This window comes from Patagioenas fasciata, chromosome 1 (genome assembly GCF_037038585.1).
Source record: "Patagioenas fasciata isolate bPatFas1 chromosome 1, bPatFas1.hap1, whole genome shotgun sequence".
Lineage (NCBI taxonomy): Eukaryota > Metazoa > Chordata > Aves > Columbiformes > Columbidae > Patagioenas > Patagioenas fasciata.
The window spans coordinates 161,717,144-161,744,499 of record NC_092520.1 but is presented as its reverse complement, the minus strand read 5'-3'; the positions used below and the strand labels follow the sequence as shown (position 1 = coordinate 161,744,499).

Sequence of the window (27,356 nt, the reverse complement as noted above, 5' to 3'; positions counted from 1 at the left end):
CAGGAGGTCATTGCATACCTAACTACTATAACCATTACATTTTTCAATATGTATACTTTCCCATTAAATTACTGAAAATTATTGGTAAAGATGAACATTTTTATCTCATGTAATGGATAATAGTCTGTTGTGGAATCGGTACGTGTCCTCTCTACAGACACTAAAAGGCAGTTAAACTTTTCATCTTTTTGTTACTAGAATATAGGTTAATAAAATATATACAGAGGCAACTGAATTAGATGCAGAACAACTTTCAGGATGAGTATATAATAAACAATACAAATGAGAATAATGCCAAAAAATGCATGTAGAAAAAAAGATTAAGCTCAATATTGAAAATGTTTTTTTTTTCTACCACAACATTGTATCTTAGCAAATTACTCACCTACACAGTTTCCCACCCACGGGCAGTGGTGATCGAACTTCGCTATACACCGATTGCACACACCACAGTGTTTGGACCTCACTGGCTTCCGTATCTGTAACCATGATTAATGTTTGTTTACAAAAGCAAAAAACCCTGATACATTTTAAAATGAAAAAAACCCTCCTTAATTTAAATGTAAATTGCTTTTGCTATTGTTAATCCCTTAGAGAATTTCAGCTCAATGCTAATTTTTAAAGCAATCTTATTTATTAAGCTTATTCTGTACATTATTTAGCACAACATCTATATGACCACACAGAAATTATTATCACACTATTTTTGTTATATAAAGGATTTTTTTTTTCCATACAAAGTTTGCCTATGGCCTCCAGCTATTGACCTTTATCCAGTAACCAGTTTCATTTCAGCTTTTTAACAATGAAAATACAGAATGAGTTTGGGTTCCACAGTTCTGTCAGTATCATTCATAACTGAGCTCCAACATAAACTCTTGCAGCTTATTTTCTAAATAAAGGAATATGATCCAACAAGTGGAACTCAGTGGAACTGAAAATGCTAAATTACTCCCAACCTTTTTTTTAAAAAGGTTATTTTTTTTTTAAAGAAATACAAAATGGCAATAAAAAAGAACTGATCATAAAGTGTTCTGAGATTTATAGGTATATACACATACAGAATTTTTAAGGTGCCACATCTGTACATAATTTTCCAAGTTCAGTTTTGGGAATATTAACATCATTCATGTTCTACACAGGTCAGAGCATTATAGTGTAACACTGATTACCTTGATAATTTTCTATTTACTAGTTAACTTCCTAAAAAAGGACTAAAAGACAATTACAATGTAAATGTCTTTCCTTAAGCAGTTATTTTCTTTTAAATTTTCTGTGGTGAAATTAAGTATTAACTAGTCCAAGAAAAGTATTTGCTCACAACTTTGCAAGCTTTACAAAAATTCAGGTGTTTTTTTTTCCCTCCCAATTACTGTCAAATTGAGAAATACATTTTGATTTTTGAAAAAATATTTTACTAGAAGCACTACGTAATTTCACAAGGAGTTACAGAGGTGGTAGAATGTCACCTGGGATTTTCATAACTTTTTAGGTATATAACCAACCACCTTGGTAGATACACTGGATACTTGGATTTTGACACTGGCAAGTTATTTCCACAGTGATAACTTTTTTCCCCTCTTACTGTTACAGGGAGTTTTGTGTACAGATACATTATTTAATGAAAACACTGCCTAAATTAGAAACTACAAATAAATCCAGCCCTTGAAATGTGTTTGATATAGAAACATCGAATTTTGGCCTAGCTTGAAAAAAACCAAAAACCACAACCAACCAACCCACAAAAACCAAACAAAACCAAACCAAACAACAACAAAAACAAGCAAAACAAAACAAACACCAAAAAACCCACAACCAAAACCCCACCACGACCGACAAAAAAACCCCACCGAAAGAAAAATGTGCTACAATTGATTGAAAAATATAGTACCAAGCAGGTGCTGCAGAATATACTGAGGTCCAGACTTCCTGTCTCTGCAAGTTCTACTATTGTCTGCAGAAAAAAGAGTAAAGAAGACAAAAATAGAATTAGCTTATAAACAAGTGCTGACAACCACTGTAACAGCTGCTTCTCAGACCCAAGGCTGTGAACTCTACTTTCTACACACAGGAACAGTTTAAATTCAGCTGAACCTGATTTTAAACCTACTTTATTAAACCAAAATGCACATTTACCTCTAAATTAATTCTAGCTTATTCTTAGTGTAAGTTAATTAAAGAAAAAGCAAGCTTATATTAATTTTGATACATCCACACAGTGATTAGCATCAGTTTGACTAAAATGTTGTTAAACCTATCAAAATTAATGTAGCTGAATCTCCAAGCAGGAACAGAAACAAAACTAGCTAGCAGGATCAGCTAGTCTAAAACCCAGACTATCTCTCCAGAGGCAGCCCATGAAAACCTTTAAATCTATATTCAACTCTTTCCTCAGATGTTGAAGCTTCAAGAAAGAAAAGAAATAATGAAAACCAAACCTCCTCTTCTAGATAATGCTAGATTTATGGGTCAAGTGATACACAGAAGTAGGTATCAGTTAAAGCATGCCTATATCTTCACATTGAAAGCTTTTTTTATTTTGTACACTCTTTCAGTATGCACTTCATTGTTGCAATAGAAGAAACCTATTATTCTATTAAATGGTTTCCAACAATTTTAAAAACTCAGCAGCTGAAATCATGCCAGGTGAGGCTTAAATGACTTCTGCAACATATGGAAAATATCCTGAAAACATCTTTTGCCAGAATAAGCCCTCCTTGAATCAGAAGGAATTCACTCAGCATAGATGGTCTAATGGCAAATAGATTAATTGCCTGCTCTCTTTCAAACTGCATGTATCATATGTATCAAGGTGGTTTCTAACTGCAGAAGCAATAAAAGTCCTTACAACTATTTTCTCATCATAGCAATATAAACAACTTCCTTAATTAGATGATGACTAAAGTGGGTATCTTAACTTAAGCCACAGAAGTTTCCCTCGCAGATACTAAACATAATAACTGGTTAGGAAAAATTTATGGAAACTTTTCCTGAAAGTAACTAGTAAAACCTACAGTCAAGGTGGGGGTAAATTGGTGTCCTAAAGCTTTCCCTGCTGGTCTCAGGTAAATGAAGAACAATGTTTACAGCTTTCTAACACTTCCAAGCTCTGAAAATAGAACTATTTTTTCTCCTTGTCTGTTGTATTCCCATTTGGTCCTGGCCCAGTGTTCTTGTCTCCACCACCGCAACCCTTCAGACCCCCCCTCCAGCCAACCACCACCATGCACAAGGCCCTCCATGTCGTTCCTGCAGGTTGCCAACTCCAAACTCTGCATCCTCTTCACGTCCCCCCCTGCTGTCCCTCACAGCTCTAGCAACATTTCCCACCACAGGACTTGAAATTAAAGGGCCTCCCTCGCAAGAGTAACTTTTGCAAATAAACTAGATGAACAGAAAGCAAAAACCCCCAACTATCTACCATGATTTCAATGCTGCTGGTGTGGTTTTTGATACCTTGGGCAATTTCATACAATACATATTGGGCAACTTCAAAAATAGTTCCTCTGATATCAGTGGGAGTACACGCTACACCACAGTCTAACAAAAGGATGCACAAAAGAATATATATGGTGTGATGTTCAACACTGGAGTTCAGTGTTGTCCACAAGCAAGATGCCAACATTCAGGAGAACAGAACTGAACAAGAGCAGACAGATCACTTTTAAATATAACTCTCATCAGTTTCTAACATAGAGACCCAGAAGCACTCAAGTTATTGTGCTTTGTAAACCTTGGGTCTATTTTCCACACTTTTGAATTACTGGAAAATTCTACTGATTATTTTATTTACTTATTTTAAGAGTGACTTGCATTATTTTGTAACACAGAAGAAAGGATATGACATATGAGAAGGATAAACACCTGAAATTGTTGCTTACTACACATTTCCAAACACACTTTACTTGGTCATCTGGAATTCAAATAATTTGTTTGGTTGCTTATTCCAAAGCTGAAGTCTAACTCAACATTAAACATCTGGAGACCAAATATGAAAACATGAGAAAGCCCTACACTGTACCAAGGTAAGACACATGCCCTACATTGGTTTATACACCTGGCAACAGATCATTTTACAGTCTGGTTACCTAAAATGGAAGAAATCCAAAATATTCACAGACATATGCATCTGCCTGAAGAAACTGCATTTTACAGTTCTACCCAGTTCAGCCACGCTTTTGTAACAACACTTAACTACTTCAGCAAGTTGATCAAACAAACAGCATATTTGTGCAATTTGCTGAATCCAAATCAAAGCGTGGTTGCTGACTATTGTGTTTAATTTAGTCCACTTGAATACAAAAAGGAAATTTGCAGAGTAAATCTGTACATTGAGTAACAACTCAGTAACAACACAAAAATCATTTAAGCTATCACAACCGTCCTTTTACAGGCTCTTAGATTTTCATTCGTACATAAGGCCACAATTCCAAGTGGTCCGATGTTGATCCACACAGGAGTTTTCACAAATGATCATGAAAGAGAAGCTCAAAACTCACTTTTGGTGGGATGTGAGCTTCTAGGAAACAACCAAAATGAGACAAGCAAAATATTTCTGCTGCTTGTATAATTTTGGCATACTTGATGTTCAGTTGGGCTGCTGAGAACAATGCACTTAAATTAAAAGAAAGCAGAAAAGTTAAAAGTAGTGTTATAATGTCTTAGAAAGATATCATTAAATCATCTATATTTTCTCTGATATTTCTACCAAGACAATAACCTAGAGGTTTTCGTTGTTTTAGGCTCAAAATGTTTGTCAGTCTAACACTTTTAGACACAAAAGATAAGTAAAATCAGAGGTGCTTTAAAGTCTGGAAAGTTTTCATGAAATCTGATTAACTAATACTTTTCCTACAATGGGTTATTTGTTTCAGGAGGCAAAACTTCGAAACTTCACATTTTATTTTTCATTCAATTGCTTTTTAAACTTTTTATCTTGAAAATTTAAGTTGCAATTTATTTTGTTGCTCAAAATGTAACCAGTACGACTTGAACGCATATTCCAAATGTGAAAAAAGAAACCTGGAAGACAAGACCTTTCAGCATTTTAGACCTTTTGTTATACAACAGTTTATTGACATTTCATGTATTGAACAGCAAACTACTCTGATCAACTGGTGGAAGGCTGTTGAAGAACAAGTTTCAGATATCTCATGGTTTTACCTTTTTCTTTTGTTCTTCCGTGGCTTTGATGATTCCTGGATCAGATTTCCAGGATTTTCCAAAATTGTAGAAAAGCGCAACGCTATTAGCAAGGAACGGAAGATGTATAAAGAAAAAACTGAGATGTGTTTGAAGTCAAGGAATCTAAACTTCAAAACCAAATCTCCTCTTGAAAACACCCACTGATAATTCTGAAATAAAATTTAATTTTTACGAATACTCTTGAATCACTGTTTCTGGATTAATTAAATTCAGCACTGCTTTAAGACATAGCTTGGTGATCAGTATTTTCTGTTGCTCAAACTTAAAAACTTACTTTTTATAATGCTGTTCTCAAAGCGGCATTTCTAAAGCACTTATCTTTCTAAAGAATGAATAAGGATAGTTCAGTTTTTGTAATTATTTTCCCTTTTAAATAAATCACATGAAATTTATCTTCTTTAAAGTATTTCCTGTTTTCACAATAAACATTTCAGAGCTCTATTTATAAGATAGACATTTGACTGCCTATGTCTTCGGTGACTTGACATTCCCATTAGATGACAGCAAGGACCGTTTCTGGCCATAGAAGGAATTGTGCTGCAGTGACCACGGCTGCATGGCAATCATGTCTCAAGACCACTTATCTCCAAGAAAGGTACTGTCTGAAAACTGGTCTATTATAAGGCAATACTCATATTTTACACATCAATGAAAGCTATTTTTAACACAGAAATGAATCTAATTCTTAAAAAACACAGGATTCAGCATTCTCTGGAAGTGTTTATAAAATCAATTACTGTATAAAAACAGAAAGTAAGCATGAGTTTTAAAATATTACTTCCTGTATTGAATGACTTGCTGTATAACATGCCCAGTCTTGCAACACTTGACATTTCTTCACAGAACTAAAACATTTCTTGGCAATGATGTTGAAAAACCAAATACTTTAGACATGTCTCTTCCACAAAAGATGGAAAATTATCTACTCTGGTAAATCTACAAAAGACTTGACCAACCTGACTAAAGATACCCATCAGCTGTCAGTCATAACTGCGAGGAGATGCTATATTTGACAAAGCTGTGGTGACAGAAGCCTCTACATCATTATCCAGGCAAAAAGGACATTTATTACTCAGGCACAAATCACTGCACTCGCAAAATACACTATGTTCTGAGTAACTTAGATGAAAATTTCTCTCTACTTCGGTAGTCATTTGAATGTCTACTGTAATTAAATTTCAATATATTGTGTGTTTGCATTAGAAAACCCTGCATATAAGACTAAAAACAAGAATTATGTGGCAATCTGTACTTTATTGGTTTATAAAACTTTAAAGACAACAAAAAGAAAAATGTTTGCGTGCTTTCAAAAATCAGATTTTCAAGTTAGAATAGATGCTCATATATATACACATAATACTTGGTACTTATATATAATATGTAGTATTCTACTACATATCTACATGTATATTCTGTTCTGTTTGACTCTATTGGAAAAAACTTTCATTGAAGGCAGTATTAAGAAAAAATTACATAAACCAATGATAAACAAGTCTACACGGTACAGATGCAGGCCAATATTAAATGAAGAATCCAGAATTTCTATAGAATGACAGTAAGTATCTCAAATCCGTCTACACTGCTCTTGTGATATGTAAGAACCATGAAATATGAATAAATACAAGTATGGCCTCTTTTTGACTTCTGAAACGCTAACAAAGTCTCATTGTTCATGTGAACTGTATCCCGAATAACTTTTGTTTTCCTTCTGTTGGGGGGAGGAATTGGCTATGAATTTCTAATTAAAAAATACTGGCAAGTTAAGAAAAAATTTTAATCATGTACCTTATATAGTAGAATGTTAGTATCAACTCACTAAAGACTAATTAATCTTTCCTCTAAAAGCTGTTTCCAGCAAGTTTATAATAGGGGGAAAAAACCAGCAGCTATACTATAACCTAAACACTCACAGTTCTATTTGATACAACACAGACGAAAAGCTCAGACTTTAATATTTATACAATCTAATTCCTTCATATTCGTCTTCTAAAATTACCTGCTGCCAACAATTAGATAGTTCAGCTTACTTGTATAGCTAGAAACAGATTCCATTTTCTTTAGAATACTGAAAGTATCACAGGGTTTTTGCCACAACAATGAAAACCGCTTTTTCATTAAAAATATCTTAATCTGACATCTGCTACAAACAATAAAGGTACAATTGAAAAAAATTATATGACCCATTCCTGATTACCAAATGTCACATCTAGACTGTTAAACAAGATAGGGGGAAAGACAATTTATTTTCTATCCATTAAAGGGGTTTTTATGATCTTAAAGTTTTGGAATTGTTTTTCACTGAATAAAATTTGGACAACCTGTGTGACAAAGAAGCTGTCCATGGATCCAAGCAACACTAGTAGAAGTTCAGTATGTAGAATTTTTCTGAACTTACCCTTCCCCCCATTTTACTCTACAAAATACAAAGAGAGCATAAGAGACTCCTCACAAAGTCTACGTTTTGCCTTTTACCACGGTCATGTCAGATCAGTATAATTCTCACAGTGTAAAAGGTGGTAGATAAGGTACTTCTACGCTGAGGATGGAAGATGTCAGGACACTACATGAGAAAGCAGAGTTAAGTACAGATGAGCAGTAACTATGTAAATGGAGAAAGGCAAAGCCAGCAGTATTTTTCATTAGTATCTTCAAAAATCGACTTTGAAGGAGAAAGGAAAGTTAGAAATTTCTGGCATCTGATGTAGATAAACAACTCCAACTGTGCGATTCATCTCACCTACCTTAAATCACTCAGTATGCCTTCAGATACAACAGAAAGGAAAAAGCCATGTCCAGTCTATCTTCAGTATCAAGACATTAACTTAAGTTTGAGGAGCAGTGCCCTACAAGTGTCTATTTTTCTCCACTGGCTATGAAGAATTAAACAACCAACTCCACACTTGACATATCTAAAGTTATGCTGAACTCCTCTCTGAAGTTGGCTTCCAAAGAGATCTTAGCAACTTGTATCCCAGACATCTCTCAAAACTCTTCATTTGCAAGAAATCCTTCTAGGTTTGCAGTAGTTAGAGAGTAGGGAATCAGTTCTCCACAGAGAGTCCCTCGTTTTGTCCTAACATCCTAATTTACAACTACATAAAGAAAAATACATTACCATATTAACTAAGAGCTGAAAAATGCATGATAGAGTAGGCATTCAGCTTCTGCCCTGTCACCAGTTTGCTGTCTTTTATGAGGTTTCCCCAGTTTTCATTGTGAGAGGCAAAGCCCACTTCCTACTTTTAGTCCGAATCAGTATCCTTTAATTATTATAATAAGTGCAACAGGCTGAAAATTATTCCAGGAAACCACTTGGAAACAAAAAGACCATTTCATTAAAAAGAAAATTAAACCTCAGCAAGCACCCCACAACCCATGAGTGAGGCAGATGTGATAAACTGATTTTTAGAGCCTATTTAGAGTCTATTTAGAACGGCTCAGACACAGGAAAATTCCTGCTATCACATCATACAAGAATCTCAAACCAAGCCAAAGTGCACATGATATACAAAGATGCTCCTTCCCACTAACTACAGATCCAGTAATTAAATCCTTTTCTCCTAAAGAGAAAAATCTGCATCCAGTGTAAGCTGTCAGAGATCAATACACACTAATGAAACTGCCAATTCATCACAGCTGCACATCTGGGTCCAGGAGTCCAGGTGGATAACAGCAGATACCTACAGAAGCAGCCTCATTTGACTAGGTATTTATTAGACAAAAGCCATTTTTCATTCATTGAACCTCTCTACCTCCATCTTCAATCTATCAAAGAAAATCCCTTAACTTGAATAAAAAAAAATTCACTGCCACCTCCTCCACCTCCCATATTTGTTTTTTTTTCTTTTTTAGTTTAGAAAAAGTTTATTAATCTAGTTTTTGTAATATGAATGTGTTTTGTTTTTTTCTGTTTGTTTTTAACTGCTTTATTGTACCAATCGGCTTGTTACAATTTCTGAAACATAATATTATTGTAACAGCTGTGTGACATGAAAATCATCATGAATTCTCTTACCCACAGTTTTTAAAATGATCCCGAATTGAAAAAGTGTGTAGTGTTTGTTTTCCTTCATCTAAAAGCCATCAATACATGAAGTATATTTGAAATAAGATAATCAAGTACTAGTCAATAACAAATTCTTTAAAAATATAAACTGGTTTACACCAATCCATTACATCAGCACCGCAAGTAGTATGCTGTATCAAAAAAGTTTAATTAATGAAAACTGCACACTCCCATTTGCAACAAATGGAGATGGTAGAACAACAACAAAAAAACCCCTACTGTGAATATTTTGAGTTACAGCAAACCCTGACATCTTACAAAAACAGAGCAGTATAAGAACCTTCTGACATAACAGGCACTATTTGTTCAGCTGGAACTGAAAAGACTGTGTGAACTCAATGCATGTGCCCTGGACTTTTACAGGACACAAGAGAGCATTCTACCTTTAAAGGTTAATGAAAAAGAATGAAATGTGAAATTCTAGTCTCATGCTATTAAAAGTGTAATTTCAAATCTTTTTGTTTCCTTTAAAAATAAAACTAAATTAAGATACAGTGATCTAGTGCCCAGGATTTTTGAGGGTTCCCCCTCTACTCTGCAAACTGTAGAGGATTAGAATACACTAACAGGGCAACACATAACTGTCCTTTCTTATGGGTAAAATACAGTTAAAAGGGAAACAGTAATACAGCAGCACAACAGTGGCAGGGAAGCATAAGACTATAGACTCATATATCTATAAATCCACAGATCGTAACTTCCTCATTCCCAGCAAGAATAGGATTTCTATTTTAACAAATATACCAGAGTCAGAAGCTGCTGAGAAAAAGCAAACAGAACAGAAACATTTATGAGAAGTCAGTACACTAAAACTATCTAAACTGTTTGAATTTACTCTCAAGCTTGGTCTTTTAGAAGACATATCATTAAGCCTTAGAATTTATACTTATTTTTCATATGATCACCCTGAAATTCAAGAAACCACACTGCTAATCTTTGGTTTTGTTTGTTCTTTATGACACATTGCTTCAACTGCCCTCTTCTGTCTCATTAGGATTAATCTCAGAAGACCAGATGATCTTCCAGACACCTTCAAAATATCTGCAAGAAATTTCTTACCAAACACCTGAATACTAAAGTAACACTTGCAGCAATTAACACTTTTGTATTACTTACAATACAAAGTTTCGATAATGCAATTTGTGATAGCTATTTAAGCTTAGAAACTTTTTTCCTGAGCAGAAGATAGTCAGAATTTGTAAAAACTACCAGGCCAAGTTTCACCACTTGAATATTACAGAGTATAAAATAGTACTCTGGTCTATCGCAAGTAATCATACAAAGCTGTAAAAATAAAAGAATCCTTTCTCCAACCACAATGCTGTGCCTCATGCTATAAAAATAGAGCAGGCATGTGATTTTTTTTTTTTTCCCCCCAATAAAGCTACAGGGCAATTTTCCAGAAGAAGAATGAATTTAGAATCTTATTACAAAGACTTCCAATTAAAAATCATCAATTAAAGGAAGATGGCCTCAAGCAGTAAGTCTCTAAAACTTGCTTGTCACAGAGAATCGTGTCAGCTCTAATGAAAGCAATTAGTAACCAAAGTTTTTAGACTACTACTTCTCTGTACAAAAAGGCTGTTGCAAAGGTTTTGAGGTACCTACCTTAAATTACAGAAGCAGTACACTATTTTATTGACATTCTGAAGTTAGGCTTTATTACGGTAAATAACTGTCTATGGTTACTACTTCCAGTGGATAATGAACATTATTCTGTAGACCAAGAAAAGCCCCCAAAAACCAAAAGAAACGAACTTCAAGTTACATTAAGCAGAACGGCTACCAGAAATAAAAATCTAAGCAACATGGTACAAATATGAAGAAAATACAAGCTTCAGAATGAAAATCTAACAATTCCACAGCCTTAAGGGACAGCTTTCTACATCAAGACAGAGGTCGTCATCAATTGTGTTGGTTGTGCAGTCATTTTGATATGGTTAAGGACTCTGATTTAAAGCTGCGCACATTCCTAGATGTGGTTCAAGCTGATATTACATTAGCATGAAAGAGCATTTCACAGTAGCTCAACATTCACAACCCAAAACATGGGGCAGCATTAGCAAATGTGAGTTTCTAAAGAAAACCTCCAAGGTACGGAGATATGAGATTCAAAAGGGATATAACTCAGTTATAACAGCCACAGAAATTTGTATTTTAATATTTGCCAAAAGTTCACTTTTCTTCATAAAAAGAACAGAAAAGCAATTTTAGTCTAGTGGTAAGACATGTTTACACAGCTCCACTCCGTTGCATAAAAGCTGGAAAATACACTTCCATTTTTAACTACTGCTTTCTAAAATGTTTTTCGTATTCATTTTGTATGCGCTTTCCTCATTCTGCAGTTACTAGTAAATTTAATTGAGTAAAAACACAGAAAATCAGGCCAGAGATGGGTAGCACGACCAGCATTTCTAAGGAACTCTTTCAAGACACATTCATGCTAATATTAATAGAAATTTTTTTTTTTTTTTTTACTTAACAGCTACTAGATTTTAAAGTTTGTTTTGTTTGTTTGTTTTAATTTGAAATAGCAGTCATCTCCAGCCACATGGGACTGGTATTACTCACAGCAGCACCTTTGCAAACACTGTCAGCATGGAAGACAAAGGCAGCATGAAAGCAGGGTCTCTTCTCTGTTCTCAACCCAACAATATCAGGCTCTTTTAGCTAAGGTTGGAGAACAACTTAATAAGATGGAAAAAGGGTTGCATTGCTACTTTCCCAGTTCATGGTAATTCCTTTGAGGGTGAGAAGAAAACCGGGTTCTAGAAAAGTCAAACCAACATCCATCATAAATATTAAGTTCATTTCAACTATTTACAGCTGGAAGAACTGTAACAAACATTTAATAAAACATTAAATCTCTATTTCATTTTCTTGGGTATTGTATTACAATACCCAAGAAAGTTGCCTAAAAAATTTAATCTATTTCCTTAAGGTGGATAACTGACATTCTTCAGTGAACTCTGAATAAATTTGTACCCCTGTGAGTATGAAAAGTTCATATCTAGGTAGACAGTCAAAAACCATAAAAAAATGGGCACGTGCAGAATGTCTATCACTAGTGTTGTTAATACAAACATCCTCAAACACTGAAAACACAGCAAATATATTTACAGTTTGTATTAAATGAAAATGAAATGAAATTAAAATCCTTACAGATAACTAACTATAAAGCTGGAACCATGAAATTACCCACTGTTTTTCAGAAAAGCAGTGTCTAAAATGTCAATTACACTTTGTCACCTCAAAGTCACAGCATATATTCTAGAGTTGCTTAAGAAATTGGTAAAGCATAGGAAGTTTCACAGACTACTATAAGCCAGTTTTGAGGAAAATCTTTCACTCACTAAAGCAAAGCAATATTGTGCACTTTTTCAAAGCAAGAAAGTAACTGCCATAAAAACAAAACAATGCTTAACGGAGATAGTAATTTAAAAATTGTAATTACTTTATTATCTCTCAGATATAGGCTAACTCTGGGTATTACCCCATACTACTAACATAAAAACAAGTATTACTTATTGTTGCACACAAAAAAGGATATCATTCCAAAACCAGAAGAACCATGTCACATACATCCAGAATTTCGTTGCCAGGTATATTCCAAGAGGCAGAGCACTGTGCATGGAGTGATCAAAGAATGACCTGTAAAGTAGAAGCAATGTCACATGATAAGTTTCGACTTATAAAATGTAAATCCTGAACTAATGTTTCTGAAAAACACTTCCCGTTAAAATATATATTATACGGGATAACACAAAATACACCATGAAAACCATTTTCCTCACATTTACCTTCAAAGTTCATGAGAAATTCCCATTTTTCAACCTGTCCAGGTGAAGGGTCATGACTGACACATATTTAATTAAAATTTATACATCCACCTTTGAAGTGAATGTCAAGAACTGGACAAGAAAGGTAGAATGAGTACATACTCATGCTATGACTACACTGTGAAAGTAGTTCAAAATCTGTGAGATTCCTAGCCTACAGCATGGATAATGGTTGCAAAATACATTTACTTTTACATTTTACATTTACATTTCAGTACTAAGGATACTTTGGAAACTCACACAATGAAAATAATAGGTTAAAATTATTTGAGTAAGAAAAAAGCTTAAGAGAGACTTTGGTGTTACCATTCTACATACTTGAAATATTTCAGATTCTTGAATATATTGCTTCAAGAAGTTGCCAATAGATAGTCGGCGAAAAAGCAGATTATTTCCCGTATCATCAGATTTGCCAAGTTCTAAGACAGAATGCTTGTACTTCAATTTAAAAAAAAAAATAAGCTAATCAGAATTATTTTTAGCTTCTTTTATTCTTGCATTTCAAAGTATATTCTGAATAAAGCTGAATTTAGTTGAGACAAACTAGGTAAGTGACTAGGTAACTCCATTTTCAAGAAAAAAACTGCTGAACATATCAAAAGTCACACTCTTAACTGCTGAATTCCTTGAAACAGAATTTCTTCCATCATCTGCCTAAACATCCTTTCATTGATGCATTTGGCTTTTTGTTTTGGTGGTGCCTTCAAGGGCTGTAACAAATAAACCTGAGCACCGAATAGTTTCCATTTCTCTCCTTTACTCCCTTCCAGCAGCTGTTTCTTCTCTAACAGAAGTTTCTTAGGTCTTTTGAGAAAATCAAGGAAGATGAGCTAAGAGTGTAAGTACTAACTGAATATACATTTGGATACACAATAGTTACCAAGCAGAAACTTCTGCACCTTTTTTTTTTGTGCGTGTGAAAGGAGCAGGGAGGAAAACCCAGCTAAGCAGATTAGCTAAAATTCAATAGGGAAAGGAAATACTACTAGAATAACAGAAAAAATTTCATTCAAAACAGGGCTTTGTGAAAAACACTTCAAAAAGTATTTATACCAAACAGTAAGCAAAGGATAAGAGAAAGTAATACTGTTAATCCTGAATACGTGTCAGGCAGGTCAAAAATATAAAACTCAATGAAATGTAGGTCTTCAGAAACCTGAAGAAATCTTGTCCATGCCTCCTGCAGGATACGTGGTTGAGGATTTGCATTGCCAAATAAATTACTTGTGGGAGGAGGTCAGCAAATTGCACAGCCTCAGAGATAACAAAAAGACTGAACAGATCATCTCCAAGATCTGTAGAGATAAAAGCTTGGTGACCTCCCACCCTCCTCCAAGTGTACCAAGTTCACTAATATACTATATTAAATTGGTTTAAGGAACAGATATATTTTATTTTCCTCTTTAAACAGAAAGGAAGGAAAAGCAAGTGGTTCTAATAAACATAATATTTGATGCCAGAAAAGCAGAAAAGTCTTAAGTATGAAGATGTAAGTTCTTCTATACATGCCACACATGGAAACGAAAAGCAAAGGATAAATGAAGTAGTCTACAGATACTGAAAATCTGTTGCAGCGTGCCTCTGTGTGTGTGTGTGTGTGCAAATGCACATGCATTTGCAGATAATTAAAATAATCAAACACAACTAAAATTCTTTATGATGAGGTAACAAATGAAAAACATCATCAGAAAGCAGCCTTTTTCTTTAGTTACCATTTTCCACAACAACAGAACCTACAAAACCTCACTCTGACTTCCTTTCTCTATATAAATCTCTTTGGGTATTTAAATTCTAAATGATTGGGTTTAAGTAGCAAGCTTGCACATTTATTTTTTTCTGTTCCTTTCTAGTAATTTTTCCCTTGACTGCTTTCTTCAAAATTCGTTCTGATAACTCTTTGTACACAGACATTCAGCACCCTCCTCTGGAGAACGACTGAATTTCTGTTCTGCTGTTAGTTTCTGTCAGCTCAGTGGTATTCACTCAAAGTAATTCCATGGCTATTTGCAAGAGCAAAAGTTGCACAGGTATTTCCCAGAAATATAACTTTAAAAATTCCAACAAAAAAAATAAATGCTGCATGTTGAAAGACAACACACAAAAAAAAGAAATTTAAGATTATTTATCCAATAAAGATCCCAGCGAAAGACCTCTGGTGTGCACACTAAAGAGACAGAATTCCGGTAAAACACTTACTTTGAAAGAAACTGCACCATAGCCCAAACGCCACCATACATCAGCCCTTTAATGAGCCAAGAATCAATGTCTAGGTCTGCTATAAACCCAACCAGCCAAATTACTAGGAAAGGAGTTCCCAGCATCACCTTCTGACGGAATTCCTGCATAGAAACAAATATCAGTAAGTAATTCTATTTTGAGAAACAGGTTGTATAATAATATCATAGAATAAATAGGACAGTCACAAAAGCTTAAATACATTTTCAGAAAGATTGACAGAGGAGGAGGAATCTTCATAGATTTTTGTCATTTCCTATATTTACGTATCTCCAATGTATGAGCAAGAAAAAAAAAATCCTAAAACTTCATAGCAAATCAATTGATCCCTTTATTTTAGAAGAACTGTCTTCTAAAGACTTTACTCTTAATCCAGAATAAAGGCACCAGCATATCTTTTTTAAGAACCTGTCAGAGTGTGTAAACTACTACACAGCACATGGCAATCTTGGTGAACTTTAAAGACTGAAGTTATGTAAGGAATAGATAAATTCATACTCAAGCATCTATGAAGACAGACAGGACCTTTTTTGTTTTATACTTTGTGGGTAAAATTCTTGATGAAGGCATTGAACTCTTAGCAGATATTCAAAGCACAGTCACAACGCACATGTACACATAATGCAATGCACAAATCACTTTAAGTCAACAATCACTGCACTACTGTATTACCACAGGGTTAAAAGCACAGGCTGTGGTCAGTGCTTTAAGCATCAACATGCAATGTACCTTTAAATCAAGAACTTTTAACAAATCAGTGACAGCAATACTTAATATCCAGCACAACATTCAGCCTAGTAAGAAAATATCAACTCTATACAAGTTATCAAACTGCAGGCAGGTAGATAGTTTTTCAAGCTAGAGCAATATGTCACCCTTCATACCCTCATTTCTTGCCTGCTCCTGTCTGAAGTACTAAATAACAACATGAGAAGAAAAAGGCCTTCACAAATTCATATATTACATTATACTGCCAAGATTGACTGCTGCTTTTGTTCAACACAAAACACTAAGGATCACAGAGGAGATCAGAGTTCAGAATATCTAAAATGTTTCTTTCTTTAGATACTTGAAAGTCAGCTTTGTGAAAGTCTCGGCTATCCCCAACAATAACCAGGCCACTTAGTACTTTCCTAATGTTTATTTAGTACAAAAACTAAAGGTAACTGTGTGGAAGTTTAGGGTTTTCTTTCCTCTTGCCTTAAATAAAGCTTTTTTTTTTTCTTTTTCTCTTTTGCAATTACTTTTGCCTCAACAAAAAGATGGTTCCCAAAACTGAAATGTGGGGAAACCACAGTACTGAACTGCTTACCTTAAACAAACAAACACACACCCCCCAAAACCAACAGCAGCAGTGATGTTGATTCATGTAAGTGTGATACTACTTCTTACCTTATCAGCTTTTAGTTTTCTCAAAAAGGATGGGCTGTCATATCCCTTTGCCTGTCTTGCTTCCTGTAGGTGATTGATCATCCAAACGTTTTTCCTCTGTTTTGCTAAATCAAGTGGCGATTCTCCCTGACAGAAGTATAAAAGTGGGAAACATCCGATTTAAAAATAAAACGCATTCGGAGCACTTTTGCAGCAGAAGATTGGCAGGTAAAAATGATATATTTTAAATCAGTTCAAGCTACATTCTGGCACACTTTTGGCTCTGCAGCTTGCTTGACACCAAACATCAATCATTCCTTCTGGTCTTTTTCACTCTCATAACTATACACGCGTGGACAAGTAGAAGATTAAATGTGTGATCCTGACAATATGTATGTCCTGACGTAGCAATAATTGTTGCCTTTGGCATAACACATCTATGTTTCACTGTTCTACACACAGTCTACTAGTCTGTAAACGAAGGGCTGTGCTTCCCCCTCAGCTATTGACAGGCAGCAGAAATCAAGCAAAGAATAAGAACTTGTGACCCACTGGATCATGGAAATTCTCCCAGTTTAAAGTCTGACTTCTCAGTTAACTCTCTGCCTTTTCAGTAGAGTGAAGTTACTAAAATGTTTCTATGACGAATTTTTTCCACAAGCTTAATATTCTTATATTCATCTCAGTTACTGAAGTCCTAGGAAGAAAACAGGAAAGGATAAATTGATTTCTCACGTCCAACTTACTCCAAAACTCTGAACTTTCACGCTTAGCTTATGCTTCGCATACTTTGGGGTGCTAAGCATGGTCCATGCTTTCTCTTTCCCTACTTTCAGAGAGGACTGACAGACAAAGCGAGATAGAGACAGAGAGAGATACAGGGGCCAAAGGTGCCTATCAAACTGATTTGATTTTATTGCTTTTTAAACATTTAGGAAGAGAGCTAAATGAAAGTTATTGACTGAATCTAAAATTATAGAGGAGGCAAGAGACAACCAATTGCAGGTACCTCCAGCTTCAGTTTTGCATATGACTCCTCCTCTCTTCTACTGGAGTTAACTCCCCTCCTAAACAAACCATTCATGGAGGCTTGAAAAATGGCTGAATCCTCCATCGCACGGCCCCCTCCTAAAAAAAAAGTGAGACAGGTACCAGAAACTGAAATTACCCAGAAAGGGCAATAATTACTGTAGACAGAAGGGATTTCAAAGATTAAAGTACAGTTAGCTACCTATATCCCATAGAAAAACAATGGGAACTGAGTCTTAACTGCTGTTTTTGCCTTTGAAATCTTGCTCCGTATCTCTAAAAGGAGGGTAAATAGCACAGACTACAGATTATTAGGTGAAGCTTTTTGCTATTTAACAGGACCTTGCACTCCTTCTGTGGGAGAAGTTTAACTAACCAAATCAGTTAAAAAAGAATAACCTTCTGACTTAACTTGGCTAACAAAGTTATTTAGAGCCAGATGTTTCAGAAACAAATTAACTCCATCCTCAACAGAAATGCCTGAAATCAAACTATGGTGCCTGCTTCATCATAAATTTAATAGCACCCTGAATTGCTAATATCTGGAAAACTCCAGAGATGCTGCTGTTTTAATAACACCTTATATATCCAGACTGTAAAGATTACCTGTGGACAAGCAATCCCCTCTGGGAGTTGATCTCCCAAGTAAATCCTGAAGTTGTCTTGGGGTCCAGCTGAGCATCCCTTCCACTAGAGGGCCATGAGACACCTAGGAACTGCCTAGATAAAAAGATTGAGGGAGCTTTAAAGAAGTCTTTGACTATGCTTCTCATCATCTGGCCATTTTAATATTTTCCTTGTATTCACAGGGGTGGTGGATGGCTGACTTGGTTAGACAGAAAAACAAAAAAAACAAAACAAAACAAAACAAAACAGGGTACTTAATCTAGTCACACACTTGTTTGTCAGCAAGCAATAAGGCTTCAATAGCACATATTTTAAGTGTTTAGATAGAATCATCTGAAGTGTCATTACGATAAGCAACTTTCCATGTAGACTTCCACAGACAAGCCTACAGATAAACTGCAGAATCAAGAAACTACATCTAAAGTCCACTCAATGATTTATTAACAGATTTGGGTGGTTTTTATAATATATCTTCCTTAAATCACAAAAGCTCTTTTTGGTCTCCATCACTCTCTAGTGAAAAAGGAGCTCCTGCTTATATTTAAACAAAATATACAGGTTTCCCTCCCAATGCCCAGCAATAAGCTGACTCCCTGTGAAATTCTGTCCTCATATGCCCAATCTGTCTACAAGTGTGGCAAGATAATTTCCTTAACAAAAAATCAACCAAAAAACAAACAACCAACCCACACTTTACTTCAACTGCGGAAAAGCAGCTTCCAACTCCAAGTTGTAATCCAGTTTTCAAAAAGGAACAAGAAAGTATCTTACTACCAAAAGAAAAGTACTGTTTTCTTGTATAGCCTAACGTAAAGAGGATAAATAACACAAACAGGCTAAATCCGCTGCTTGTTACAAGTTTTATTCTGCAATAAGAGTGCTACTGTTCATATACTTCTCAAACTGTCAGGCAAAGTAAAAAGAGCACCTTACTGGTTCCAGTATGGCCCACACCTCAGTGGCCAGCAGCATGTGCCTCTAACACAGACTGCCCAGAGCTGAGAACAAGGTTAAATCTCGCACCTTATATTTCGGCCACTTCAGAATTTAAAAAAGATGAAGGGCTTTCAGTCAGTCTATTTCGTTAACCTTAGCTGTCTTACCACCATTCTTGGTCAATTCCATGAGCTACCTGAGAAAAGGACCTTGCCAGATAGAGCTGCAGAAATCTCCAAGTGACTGCATCAGAAAGGAGGCTTTCGCAATTCCTTTTATTTCTGGGGGAACATAAGCCAGACACTTTGCAACCGGTTTTTGGTTCAAAGAAAACTTTTTTTCTGAGCAGTCAAAGGAGAAGCACCAAACTGAGTTTCTATATACCTACAAAAAACAAACCAAATTCTTATGCTTCCTATATGTTCACTATCACCCAAATCAGCATATGTTATAAAGTCACTGGTAGGATGACAGAACTGTGATTGTTAGAATCATTTCTGATCCTCTGAAGATCCTAGACACCTGGGAAGGCATGCAAGAAACCCAGACTCCACTGCAGAAGGCACGCATGTTAACGAAACCAGGCACATGTCTTCTGGCATGACTGGAAAGATAATCATGATCCAGCAGGTCCAAAACCCTTTTTTTCTACTGACTGCTGCTGTCTGTCAATAAAGAAGGAGAGACCATGAACTGCTTCAGGCTAGCAGATACTTTTTAATTTGGCCAAACCTAGGAACTTTTATTACAGATTTCATAGGAGTCCAGAAATGTAGGTAAGGCAATGACTTTAAAACTCTAATCACACTAGTCAGACTGCCAAGGGAAGCAAGGTACGACACACTAATTTTTTTTCCACAAAAATACCTTAATTTTTACCATTAGGTGTTATAGAAAAAAAAGCTTTTCAACAGTTTACAAGAAATGAGACTAGAAGCATAACTCATCCACACGACTGACCTTACAGACCAGGAATAATAATTATAAATTCACATCAGTACATGCAAGAAACTAGTTGATTTGTTTTACACACGTGAAAAGCCATGTGATCTGTCTAATGAGTTTTCAGTCATGATCATCAGTATTTCTGATATTCTAAAGTGGATGTAGCACCTAGAAAAGCTACTAGTAAAATTTGACTGCACCTTTAAAAAGACTGTTCCATGCTGTTCAAGAAAACAGATGTGAATATATATAGATATATTTTTAGTATATTTCTATCACTTGTGACCAAGCAAAATAGGTCCTGGCTGTCTTAATCATCAGGGAAAATGGTGACAGGTCAAATAAATTTAATCAAGTATTTAGTATTTTATAAATGTAGATTTACAGCTCTATTTTCCAGTGCAATCACTCCACCTGTAATGCTAACTGGAAAACAGAAATATTTGAAGAGAAATTGAGAGCTCTTTTTTCTAAAAGTAAATTCTTCTCTGACAGCACAGAAGAAACACCTTGGGTGATGAAGTTCTTCTAATTTGATATACAGATTAGTCTGGAGGCAGTGCACAAAACCATGTTCAATAGGTGCACCTTCCACTGCTGGAGAAGTTCTTACAGACTCCAAGTCTCTGGTATAAATTTGAACAGCTGCTTGGTTGGTCTAATGTATGCTGGGGATGGGCTCTGATAGTGCGGAATTTAGCTGCACCATTAAGAGCTTCTGGTAGAATAATCAGGCAACTTAAAAGTTCTGACGCAAAAAAAGAGCCCACTTTCATATTTTACTCATATTGGTATTTTTAGGCCTCTGACTTCCTTACTGCCACTGGAAGATACAACAGATGTCTCACATCTCACTTCTCACTCCAACAAATACAGTCACCCCAGGACTTCACTAGAAGACATCTGGTCAGATTTCCAATTTTGCATCCAAATGCATGGCTCTTCACACATGCAGTATAATTGCACACCCCACTGACATATATTTGCACATAACCATTGGTAAACTATTTACACCATTACTTTTGAAGGTGCAGATTTAGTGGTTATGCAACACTGTTTGGAAAAACTGATTCCCACATGAAACATTAGTGGCACAGCTTTTGCTCCATCTCCATGTCCCACCATACCCACAATAATAAACTATTCTCGAGAGGCAATGCTACTTCTGCCTCAAACCACCCACAATAAATAAAAGACTGAGTGTTTACCTTTATATTTTGAGCATCAACATTAGCTCCAGCTTCTAACAGAAGACTAATAACTGTCGTATTTCCTGCTAGCACAGCCCAGTGCAACGCTGTGTTTTTGTGATATTTGTCTCCAAGATTAACAGAAACATTAAATGTAAGTAGCAATCGGGTTGGATCCACACTAGAAAAGAAAACTCTCATTAGATTTACAGAAGATGAACTCAAATACATACCAACTTATTGTTAATGTGTTCGATTTCTATAGAGGATATTGATCAGGTACACTATGTAATAGCAAAGTGACTTTTGCTGACAATTATGAATGGCTCAAATTCCCTTCCCACCAAAGAGCAACCACAATTCTGTTGACTTTAAAGGAGCTGGTAAGACAGCTTATTCTGGGATGTCATGAAGCACATTTGGTATACAATTCTGTATTCATGTTTACTGAAACCTAACAGTACTAACAAACAGGTTTGTAAAAGCACACACGATTATATACTTGCCAAATAACAACCAAAGTTCAAAACATATTATGTTTTCACTTCGTATTCCAAAAGATGAAAACACAACAGAATAATAATGTTGGTGATGGCAGGTATTTGTAAAAGTTAGTCTATGTTCCTCTCAACAATCGATGGAGACAGGTTCTTCTGAGCAGGAATCTAATTCAGAAAAATTTGCTTTTGGGAGAAGTGTCATTTTACACCAGCTTTTTCAAATCAACTCCACAGGAAGATTTACTCTGCAAACTTGTATTAGTGTGTACTTGTGCATAATGTTCTCTCTCTTGAACAGGTCATTGTACTGGTTTTGGCTGCAAGAGAGTTAATTTTCTTCATAGTAGCTTGTATGGTGCTATGTTTTGGATCTGTGACCAAAACAGTGCTTATAATCAAGAGATATTTTTGTTACTGCTGATCAGTGCTTACACAGCATCAAGGCCTTTTCTGCTTCTCACCCCAGTCCACTAGTGAGTAGGCAGGGGTGAACAAGAAGTTGGAGGGGACACAGCTGGGACAGCTGAACCAAATGACCACAGGCATATTCCATACTCTGTGACTTGTGCTCATCATATGAAGCTGGGGGAAAGAAGGAAGAAGGGAAGACATTTGGAATTATGACACCTGCGTTCCCAAGTAACCCTTACATGTGATGGAGCCATTTCCTGGAAATGGCCAAACATCTGCCTGCCCATGGGAAGCAGTGAATGAATCCCTTGTTTTGCTCTGCGTGGGCATGCAGCTTTTGCTTCATCCATTAAACTGTCTTTATCTTAACCCGTGAGTTTTCTCACTTTTACCCTTCCAATTCTCCTCCCCATCTGACTGGCGGAGAGTGAGTGAGAGGTTGCGTGGGCCTCAGCTGCTGGCTGGGGTTAACTCACAACAATCATAAATGAAGAAAGATAATATGGCAATTGTGGAAAGAACATTGTCAAAAAGACTTTCCAAAAAATCAAAACCAGTCACTAGCCTATTGCCATTTAGTTAACATCAAGAGAAAGTCAAAACTCCAGTGAGATATTACCTATGTGTTCTGTAAGCTGCCCACATTAAAGGTGTCATTCCATTTTGATCCATCATATCTACATCCTAAAAAAAGGAAAAGAGAACAAAAAACGCTGGTGAGACAAATAAGCATGCTTAAGTTCCAGTAGATAAAAGGTTTGCAATGAGATGCAGTATTTTAAGACTAAGCAACTGAACTGGAGAAATCCTGGCAAGCTTTTAGTACACAATAAAATAGTATTGAGAATGAAAAGAGACATTAATACCACTATTGCAAAAATATAACCATTCCAATATATTTTGGAAACTAAGGAACAGGCATGCTGTATAACACCAATCATTTCTATGTTATTATTAATCTTCAACATCAAAAAATATACATAGATGGTGTAATACTGCACTCAAAAGCAGGAAAAACACACCTAGAACCTTCTTCTCCACTCCATTAGCCTGTCAAACTCCCAGAACCCTGGGATCCCTACTTGTAGTGCTGCTAGCCTGACTCAGGCAGATGTTTTTCAGGAAATCCAACTCAGTTCTTGCAAATAATTGCTGTTAAAACATCTCTAGCCTGCAAATACCTTTACATTTCTGAGTTTTTACTCTGAATAAAAAATAAGGAACTACTCTGTTGAGTAAAAAATAAAAACAAACAAACAAACACACCCACCCAAAAAAAAAACAAACCAAACAAAAATACATGATTGATGGAAAAAGAGAACCATTACTTTATTGTGGTTCGTTCAGAAAAGAGTTACATGCATTGACACCAGGATCCAAGTATGCTTGCCCTCAGTTCTTGTAAAGACTACATCCTCCTGAGCCTGTTCGCACTCCTTTTAATCTCCTGTTGTTGAGATCATGAAGGACATTAGAACTGAAGCCTAAACTGAAGGTCATTCATCTTTGAGAAGCATGACTTTGATTCACAGATCACACTGTGTGAACAACATATTTTGAAGATTCTACAACATGAGCAATCACACTTTCATCCTTAGATTCCACATAGAAAAGCAATTCTTCATGACCAACAGCAGGGGCAGGTAAAATGATTCCTTCAGTGATTGAACCTGACAAATCAAAACTGCACTTTGCACACTAGGTGACATTCAGCTAAAGGAAAAAAGAAGAACAAAACAAAAGAAAACAACCCACAACACATGAGCTCCAGACTGTTCTCTGCACATAAATTACCTAGGCAGGCTACAGCTATTACACATATTAAGGTCCAGCATGAGCTGAGGTAGATCCCTTTTCAAAGGAACTGTAACTATAGGAAAAGGAACTCGGATTCCTTAGCATGCTGTTTTAGAGATGAAACAAAGATGGATAGCAGACACATGCCCTAAAAAAACCTCCTATCAAAAATTCTTTGTTATTTTGCCAAATCATTACTACAGCCACACAAGTGGGACATTTCAGAAAGGAAGCTCTGTTGCTGCATTTTACCAAAGGGCTGAGGCAAAAATATGACCCTTTCTGCAGCAGGTACATATTGGAAGACTGTTCTATTCTGATGTGTACCAATTTTAACATTAATTTCTTGTTTAACTCTTGGTGACAGGTCAATCTGATAATGCTTATGGAGAAGTGTACCTATGCTGTTAGGACAACAGTATGAGCACGGCAACAACAAAAGATTTCAACAATAAGTGATGCAATAATAAAAAAAAAAAAAAAAATCACACAAACTGCTGCCCTGTGTATGTATTTCAAGTGTGAACTCCTTGGACCACAACTAGCAAATTTTTCACTTCTTTCTGAAAAAGAACAACTTTGCATATGCAAAGATAACCACACTGAATCCCAGGACACTAACACAACATACTATAAAAAGCTTTTGTAGAAGCAAAAATATAGGGGAGAAAGAGCTTCCTGCATGGAAAGGAGCTGTAGTAACTCTTTTGCTGCTTAACACTACTTTTTGAAAGCAATATAGCTGACAATGTAGGATTCAGAATAGTAGCTAGAGATCAGAGCAGCATTTAAGTTTATCAGGACAAGCAATGGTCAAACCAGTACTGTGATATAACACAGACTTTTCAAAAGCACAAAAAGCATCAAGGGATTCCACTTAAAAGTCCAGTATCACAGAATGGCTGGGGTTGGAAGGGGCCTCTGGAGAACATCTAGTCCAACCACCTGCTAAAGCAGATTCACCAGAACAGCTCAAACAGGCATGTGTCCAGCAGGTGTTTGAATGTCTCCAGAGAGAGAGACTCCACAACCTCTCTGGGCAGCCTGTTCCAGGGCTCTGGTACTCTCAAAGATTTTTTTCCTCATATTCAGATGGAACCTCCTGTGCTTCAGCCTGTGCCCATTGCCCCTCATCCTATCACTGGGCACCACTGAAATGAATCTGGTCCCACCCTCGAGATATTTAGAAACATTGATGAGATGCCTTTTCAGTCTTCTTTTCTCCAGGCTGAACAGACCCAGTTCTCTCAGTCTCTCTTCAAAAGGAAGGTGCTCTAGGCCCCTAATCATCTTCATAGCCCATACATTAAATTGCACAGAAGGAGACCAGAAATTTTATGCCCTTCAGATCCATTATTGGTTATTTCACAAAACAAAGGCCTTCACAGAAAGACCCGCTATGTCCTTGTTCAGAATCCTGTTCTCCACAAGGGAAAGGTCTCCTTCACATGGACTGTCACCCAGGGAAAGGGAAACAGGCTTCTAAAGAGATGACATGCTTAAAAGCATATAGTAAGAAGATTTTCTGAGAAGGGAGACGTAAGCTGAAAACATTTTCTAATTTAGGAAAGATATGTGCTAGTTATTCACTAGAAACAGAGATTTTGCAGGATTCTTGTGGAATGAACTGAGTGCAGATCAACAGTCAGCTCATCAAGCAAGGTTAACACAGAACTGAACCTACCTTGTTCTTTCAAACAACAAAAGCTCTGTCCTGCATAGTCCATCAAACAGAAAGTCAGTTTTGACAAACATGAGAAAGAAACATGACTGGACTTATAATTCTGTAAGTAATATGCTGTAAGTTCGGTCCAGGGAATAAACACTTGGTTCAGTGTCTTACACTGGCCATTGATAGTTAAACTATGAGTTTGAAATAAACTATAATTCTAGCTCTAGAATATTTCTTACAACCTGATTTTACCCTGCTAGTAAATTTGTAGTCACTCATTATCTGTGATTGAGGTAAGTTATCTCACACACGCTAAGATAAGAACATATTATTCAACCATCCAACATATCATAACCATATCTTAACTTTTTCCGGGGTGACATGTTTGAGTATGCTAGGCCCTGATATGCCTTTGGCATTTTAAGTAAGCATAGTCAACTAGTACGAGCATCAAATTTGAACATTTTTAAGTGCCTTCAAGCTCCTTCTAGTTTTTCTTTTGTTTTGGAGTTTTAGTTTTTTGTTGTAGTTGTTTCTGGTTTTTTTAAAATGATCTTTCCTAAACTTGTACTGTGCTACAGATTCTGCTACTTGCTACCTGCTTATATTTTTATCGTGTTCTTGCACTAGGTTTCATTTTGACCCAGGCAACATATTGACACAAACAACATGAGCAAATTACGATACAGCCAGGTATTAGTCTCTCAAAATCCAGGAAGAGACACAACTAATTAAAAAACAACAGCTACCAGCCACTGCTGCCTCTTGGCTGCATAGCACTCGCTGGCGTGAACATGGGTTCACTTTCAGCCAAGGCCAGAGGGCATCTGACCAAGACATCTTCCCCTACACTTCACTCCAGAAGCCGGAGGACATGACTCGAGCCTCAGACGGGAAATGTCACCGTTGGCTGCTGCAGCCCAGGAAGAGCGTGAAGCAGCAACACCCAAGTTAGGTTCTAGCTCTGTCTCAAAAAGGCACAAGAAGCAATTAGGAGCAACTTCATAATCCATGTTATAAAAACTGGCTCTCCTCTGACCATGCAGGTCCACAAAGGCATCAGCATCAGAACTAACAAATCACAACTGCCTACGCTGACCTTTATTTTGACATTTATTTAGTTGTTGTTTACCACACAGGTACTACAATTAGATTCAGAACAAGGTCAAACCTACTTTTAGGATATAAGAGAACATCGTCTCTAGAAAGGCAAAAAAACTTTGCAGGTAGTATATACAGAAAGCTCACATAAGCAAAAGCAGTTCAAGTTTCCAAACCCAGACCATGGCACCACAAAGGAAAAAAAAAACATTGGGGTGGAGGGATTAACACTCTCATACATACTTAGTAAAGAAAATAAAAAGTAGAATCATGTAGTTTCCATAACTTCTACAGAAATAATGTAGTTTCTGTAGTTGTATGAAGTGGAGCTAGAGAACTATGAGTTTAGGGATTATTATTTACAATGCTATTGGTATTACTATATTTTAAACATACTATATTTTAAACATGCAAATCAATCCATAATTTTCA

At 36.2% G+C, this 27,356-nt stretch overlaps 1 protein-coding gene across 1 annotated transcript in view; it reads right to left on the bottom strand.

Moving 5' to 3' along the window:
- Positions 1-27,356, bottom strand: part of ZDHHC17 (zinc finger DHHC-type palmitoyltransferase 17) — a 76,353-nt gene that overhangs the window by 10,927 nt on the left and 38,070 nt on the right. Inside the window, exons 6-13 of the mRNA XM_071799389.1 lie at positions 22,974-23,038; positions 21,462-21,624; positions 16,738-16,863; positions 15,307-15,449; positions 12,822-12,922; positions 5,164-5,288; positions 1,892-1,954; positions 386-479 (exon numbers count right to left, since the gene is read on the bottom strand). Of these exons, the coding sequence (XP_071655490.1) occupies positions 386-479; positions 1,892-1,954; positions 5,164-5,288; positions 12,822-12,922; positions 15,307-15,449; positions 16,738-16,863; positions 21,462-21,624; positions 22,974-23,038 (880 nt within the window). The remainder of the gene's footprint in view (positions 1-385; positions 480-1,891; positions 1,955-5,163; positions 5,289-12,821; positions 12,923-15,306; positions 15,450-16,737; positions 16,864-21,461; positions 21,625-22,973; positions 23,039-27,356) is intronic.